Raw genomic sequence first — 6,108 nt, 5'->3', positions numbered from 1 at the left:
TTACCCAGAGGTGAGCGTACAACCTTCACGGGGCTGAGGAACCAGCAGGGTTTGACTTTGCCAGCAAAGCCCGCAGTGGGTTGGGAGGGTGGTATTTGCTTTATCTACTGCTCCATTGCCCGACTTCCCCTTTCCTCCTGCAAAATAACGAGCCCATACACACACCCACAGCAGGCAGAAAGTCGGGGATGTTGAAGTCTAAGTGACCTGGATGAGGGAGGAGGTTCTGAAAACCAGCCAAGTAGTTCAGGGCATGAAACAACCACCCTCCAGCTCGACAGCTTGAAGCTCCTGATGCTGCGCGTAGGTAACCCAGGTCTGAGCAGGAAGCCATGCTCATCGTGCGGCCGGGGCAGCCCAAACCGCAGCAACAGCCTGTCTCATGCGGGTGAATCCTGGTCTTGGTGCTCCTGCTGGCGCACCTCAGGTACCCGTTCACAGCTGCCAAGGCTCCCTTTCATCGAGAGCTTCCCTGAGAAGGGCTGTGCACGCCCTGCCCTGGGAGACCGAGTGCCCGCGTCCGGGTTCCTGGGGCTGAGGAGTCCTTTGGCCTCTGGGCTGTCGCCCTCCAAGCGCCCAGCCGTGAGTCCCGCCTGGTCGGTTCGGAATATGCAGCTCCATGACAAGTTATGCTGCAACAAGCTGTGATTATTGTACACCACAGATTCTTCCAGCTGCACTTTGTTGTACGTACCCAGCTGCCTGATTCCTATAAGGACCTGAAAATCGTGCGGCAACAGTTAATCTGGGCTGGGCTCGCAGCTTCTGTGCCCACACAGCCTTGTAGACCTGAGTCACCCCTTGATCCGCGAGCACCGGTGGCTGCTGCGTGGGAGGGCGGCCTTACAGTTGCCACCTCTTATTTTTCTTTCGGGCGGCGAGGAAGGCATGTGCTCTGTTGACTTTAATCCCGGTGCTGTTTCCTTGTTATTCTTTCCCATCGCAGCAGGCAACAAGGACTTGCCGTTTTGCTTCTCCCCCCGCTCTGGTCCTGTAGCCAGGCTGAGGAGGCGCTTGTCGAGTTACGTGGGTTTGGCAACAGGGATGGGTTTGCACTGCAGACCTTGAAGGTCCTTGAAGGGGAGGAGAGGGCGAGGGGGGACAGAGTTAATGCAGATCAGGAGAGAGTGGGGATAAAAATAGCTCTGAAGTTGTCAGTTTGGTCACCGGTGGCTTGGCTTAGTCATCTGGCAAGCTCTTTCTGCAGCTCCCAGGGATTATTTTACAGCTCTCAGATTTGACATAATTTCTGTAGAGGAGAGGGAGCGGGCCGGGCGTGAGGAGGGGGGTGCTGTCATCAGCACTTCTCCTGCACAGCAGCTGTTCCCGATGAATGTGGGCATTGTTGACTGGCTTGTCTACCTGCCAGGTTGTTAGGTGACTCACGGACGCCTCACCCCCAGGTTCACGCACTTGGCTCCCAAGGGCTCCCTTCCCCTTCCCTCAGTGGCCCTTTAGGCACGGGGCACCCACTCGTTTTGTCCTTCTCCGGATTCATCTCTCTGTTGCCGGGAGCCCGTCAGAGAAACGTCCTGCTGTCCCAGGCAGCTGTTCAAGGCAGAGAGAAAAGGAAAGAAAAAATGGAAAGAAAATCCCAGGAGCAGATTTAAACCGGCGGACCTCGGAGATGCACTCCCATAATAATCCATGTTCTTGCTGGCCCCCATTCGAACGTCCTTCCTCTCACCAGTCCTGTACTGGTTTGCTGAGTGTCTGGGTTCTCACGGGCTGTTTAGTGATGGAAAGGATCTTTCTAACATTTTGCCCTCGAGCTGTGAGCGGGCTGGCACGAGGACCTGACCTCTGCGCTTAAGGGGCAATAGAGATATTCTGGTTTAAGGGAAAACAACTGGTTGAACTTCCCCAGAATCTGAGGTCAGGGCATCAGGGACTAAACCACGGCCCTGGTTCCTGTGGGATCGTGTTCTCTGTGGCCGTAGGGAACTCCGAACTCCCCACGTTCCTGATTTTCACCCCACAGCACGTCCCGCTGAGTCTTGCTTCCACACTTCTCTGCTTCTCCCTTTCCACCCCTGGCTCTCTTCCCCTGTCCTCTGCGCTGCCAACTGGCCAGTTCCCGGGTCTGTGCTGGGACTTGTTGGGTGCTACGTCGGCGCTCACTGGTCAGCGAGCAGCCCGGACTGATCGACTCGCCAGCTGCTGCCACGTGGAGGGGACCGTCTCTTCCAGCCCCGCCGCTGTCCCCTGCCCCACACCAACCACCTCAAGCCCGTGCACCGTCTGAGCTCTGCTTTTGCCGGGCCTGACCCAGGGTTTGGCTGAGGGGCAGGAAGGGGAGGGAGGGAGGCGCTGTGGCTGAGCAGGCTGGTTGCCCAGCCTAGTTTCACTGGAAAGAAAAATGAGAAATGGGTTTGAGGCTGAGTGAGTACAAGGAAGAAAGTAATTAGCAGGATTTTATGGCCATTTTATGTGGTGTGGGAGCACAGTGTAATTTCTCCTAGGGGCACTCTAGGAGAAAATCTTTTGTGTCTTCTCTTTTTTTTTCTGGGTGAATATTCTTCCTGTTTAGTGACACAAGAGTTCCCTCTTCTAGATGGTTTCACTGTTTGTATTTAAGCAAATGGAATACACCAAGAAATAAATTTCCCTTTGAAACCCATGTGATCTCATTTTTTAGTGCGGAGAATAACGTTGACTGTTCAGATCTTTGGTGGCACAGGGCAGGGGTGGAGAGCTGGCACTCCCGGGTTCTCTTCCAGCTCCGTGCTCCGAGGTTGGGTAGGACCTTGATTTGGTTTAAATTCTTTAGTAATCTGCTACCTTCAGCAGCTTCATGAGCTTGAAGCCACTTCTGCCTGTGAAGTATTTTGACAAGTGTTCTGCTGTTCTTCTGTCCTTACGCAGGGGCTCTCTGAACGTGTGAAATGGCAGTGTTGGGAATTACATGCCAAGGGGCTCCTGAGCCAGCCTTCAAGCAGAAGAAGGAGCTCACGGGTACCAAGGAGCTGAAGGAGACAGTGAGTGAAAAGCAGAGCAGTGTTTGCAAGGTAGAAGATTCGAAGAAGGTCATCTTCCACAGCCAGTGGCAAATCCTGAATGACGTCATCACCAAAGGAACAGCAAAAGAGGAAAGAGAAGGCGGCTGCGCATCCATTTCGATTATTGCCCAGGCAGAATGTAAGTGGCAGAGCGGTCTGCTCCCCATTGCGAAAAGAACGTGCACCGCAGTGTGAGATTTCACTTTGCACTGCTGGAGAGCTGAGACGAAGTCTATTTGTAATCCCAGGCGGGGTGGAGCTGGTGACACAGCCCAGGCTCTATTTAGGAAGCTCGTCAAATCTCCTAATAATGTGGCAGCATCCACTGAATGAAGCACAAAGAACAGAACAGCATGTGGCCGCTGCACCGAGCTGCTTCCACTCTGAGTCTGTGTCCTGCTGGCTCAGGAAGGCAGTTTTTAAAGAGGGGGGGAAGAGAAGAAAGACAGAATAAAGCTGTCAGGTGGGGAAGAGCTGGGGATCAGGAGAGCACTATGCTGGGAAGCTCTTTAATGCCAGGGAGGAGGAGTGGGGTGTGGGTGATGTGGCGATTTGTCTGGATCGTTGTTGGATGTAGCAGGTTGGTGGAGTTGTTTCTTAGTCTGGTTGTTAGCAGGAGAGACTTGGCTTGTTGAAGATGTGATGATCCTGTTTTCTTCCACGCAGGTGAAAACAGCCAGGAGTTCAGCCCCACTTTGTCAGAGAGATCCTTTATTGCTCATAGTAAGCGTTACAGGTGAGAGACCTCTTCACTCGAACACCCACCCTCCCCGCTGTGTCTGCTGCCTTGTTCCGGATCACCCGGCTCTGCTTTCTCCTGTTTGGATTAGCTTTTCTCTGTGAGGGCGTGTCTTCCCCCAAACATCTTCCTCAAAACCTTCTCGGTATTAGGAGAAAATACAAGTTCAAGCACAAACCATTCAAAACACCTTGAATTGCTGATTTACTGGCCCTCATTGTCTTCTGCCTGTATTTCTGGGTGGTCAAATTTGTTTTGACGTGACTGAGTGATTTTGTGAGGTTTATGGGCTTGAAGTAGAAGGATCCAGGGGAAAACTTGCAGTCTTTTTCACTGAACTGCCCTGGTGCTTTTGAAACCGTGTTACACCATCCTCTTTGAAAAGTTGCAGGAAGCTTAGTCTGCTGCTGGAAGTAGTCCTGAGAAAAAGGAACCACTTGGTTTCTGGGGAGAATAAACAAAAGGGGATGAGAGAAGAGTCTTTGCTTAATGACAACATCAGCAACAGAAATAGAGTTGTGAAGAGAAGTTGAAAGTGGTACAGTGGGGGAAAAGGAGACTGAGGAGAGACCTCACTCTTGACAAGCCCCTGACAGGAGGCTGGAGCGAAGCGGGGTCAGTCTCTTCTCCCCAGGAACAAGTGACAGGACGAGAGGAACCGGCCTCCAGTTGTGCCAGGGGAGGTTGAGGTTGTCCCTGAGGAGCTGTTTCTGTCCCGTTGGGGTTGTGCCAGCGTGTCCCCGGCTGCCCAGGGCAGTGGTGGAGTCCCCATCCCTGGAGGGGTTTCCCAGCCGTGTGGAGGTGCTGCTGAGGGACAGGGGTCAGGGGGGACCTGGCGGTGCTGGGGAACGGGGGGACTCTGTGAGCTTTAAGGCCTTTTCCAACCAAGATGTAACAGTTGCTTTTCTCAGATCATCCAGGAGCGAGTAACTTTTTTTTCATGAAGAATATGTGCCCTGCTGGGCACAGATGGAGGGAGCAATGCTGGCTGTGAATGGCATCGCTCTGCTCTAAAGGCAGATACGTTCTGAATCAACAGAACATTTACAATTTCTTCATTCAAAGATCAAATGTCCTCCTCTTCTCTTATAACTTGATCAAAAATATTTAACTAACTACTATGATTGGTATTGAATAACTGCAGGCCAGTGTTCCCCCCGAGAGCGGTCCCTCGGTGTCCCCGGCCCAGCTGGTGTGCTGGCAGTGCTGGCTTGTGTGTGTGTGTTCTGAGAAATCACGCTGTAGTTTTGAGCCAGAACATTTTGGCTTTTGGAAGCTCTTTTATTTGAGTGCACTTAGCCATCCCCTTTCTTTTGTGCAAAGCCTAGTTTTCTTTCAAGTGGAGCGGATAGTTACATTACGGGTGTTTTTATTAATTTAAACAAGTATTAAAACTAGGTTTCACTTACACATCATCCCTGCATTCGCTATAAATCAGAAACACAAACTGTCTCAAAGCGACCTGGGGACATTCAGTGCTTTCCCACCACTTGGCAGTCAGCTCTCGCTGGTCCTGGCAGAACTGGCAAACACCGGCAGAGTTAATGCTTCGCTTCCCCCACAGCCCCCGTATTTCTCTAACTGGCCACCGCGCCTCGGCACTGGAGTTACAAATGCTGCGGATTGGAAGGCAGGGCCTTTCCGTGCTCTGTTCCGTACGTCTCTGAAGGCAGAGCTGCTAATTCTCACTCTTGCTGCGCGGGTCCCAGCTGTGAACCGGAGCTGGGCTTCCCCCGTCGCGGCTAAGAGACCTCCTGCGTTTTGGTTTCCCACAGCCGCTCGGACAGCCTTGATCAAATCCCCAACAATGTGGCCCACGCAACGGAGGGGAAGATGGCACCTACCTTCTGGAGGGGGAGGCATCGCGGTAAGACGAAAAAGAAACGTCACAAGAAAAGATCCAAGCTGAAAGTACAACCGGTGGCTGCGGGCAGGCGAGGTCCCCGGACTCCAGAACAAGAGAGCTGCACCCCAATTCCCGTCCAGGTGAGACACCTCAGACCTCCCTTCCGTACTGCCGGCACCTCCGCAAACCCCTGGCCACTCTTGGGTGACTTTTGGGGGGCTGTGTTGAGGTTCCTGCTCAGCTGTTTTGCTTTGTTTTATTTTCTAGGAGGATGAATCACACCAAAATAGTCTGTACAGGAACAGTTTTTGGGTTTCAGAATTTAACAAGGACTCGGTCTACGATCCGCTGCCGTTTGAGAAACCTGAGAAAGTTCTGTCCACGGGCAAGCCCCTTTCGCCACGGAGCCGGTACAAAACAGACCTGCACAAGTTGATCAGCCCTATTCAGTGCCTTAATCACGTTTGGAAAGGGCCCTATCAGAGAGACAATGTTCCACAGCCTGAAACGCTCCATCCTTTTCC

At 52.6% G+C, this 6,108-nt stretch overlaps 1 protein-coding gene across 1 annotated transcript in view; it reads left to right on the top strand.

The window, feature by feature from the left end:
• Positions 1-2,885: 2,885 nt before the first annotated feature.
• The window catches only part of MAP3K14 (mitogen-activated protein kinase kinase kinase 14), a gene marked incomplete at its 3' end in the record, with an annotated part of 13,797 nt that continues 10,574 nt past the window's right edge, over positions 2,886-6,108 (top strand). The window contains exons 1-4 of the mRNA XM_010139008.1: positions 2,886-3,138; positions 3,666-3,735; positions 5,514-5,724; positions 5,852-6,106. Of these exons, the coding sequence (XP_010137310.1) occupies positions 2,886-3,138; positions 3,666-3,735; positions 5,514-5,724; positions 5,852-6,106 (789 nt within the window). The remainder of the gene's footprint in view (positions 3,139-3,665; positions 3,736-5,513; positions 5,725-5,851; positions 6,107-6,108) is intronic.

The sequence above is a fragment of the Buceros rhinoceros genome, unplaced genomic scaffold (genome assembly GCF_000710305.1).
Source record: "Buceros rhinoceros silvestris isolate BGI_N320 unplaced genomic scaffold, ASM71030v1 scaffold21416, whole genome shotgun sequence".
In the NCBI taxonomy this organism is placed as follows: Eukaryota; Metazoa; Chordata; class Aves; order Bucerotiformes; family Bucerotidae; genus Buceros; species Buceros rhinoceros.
Note: the sequence above shows the minus strand (reverse complement) of the source record. Positions and strands in the feature narration are given on the sequence as shown.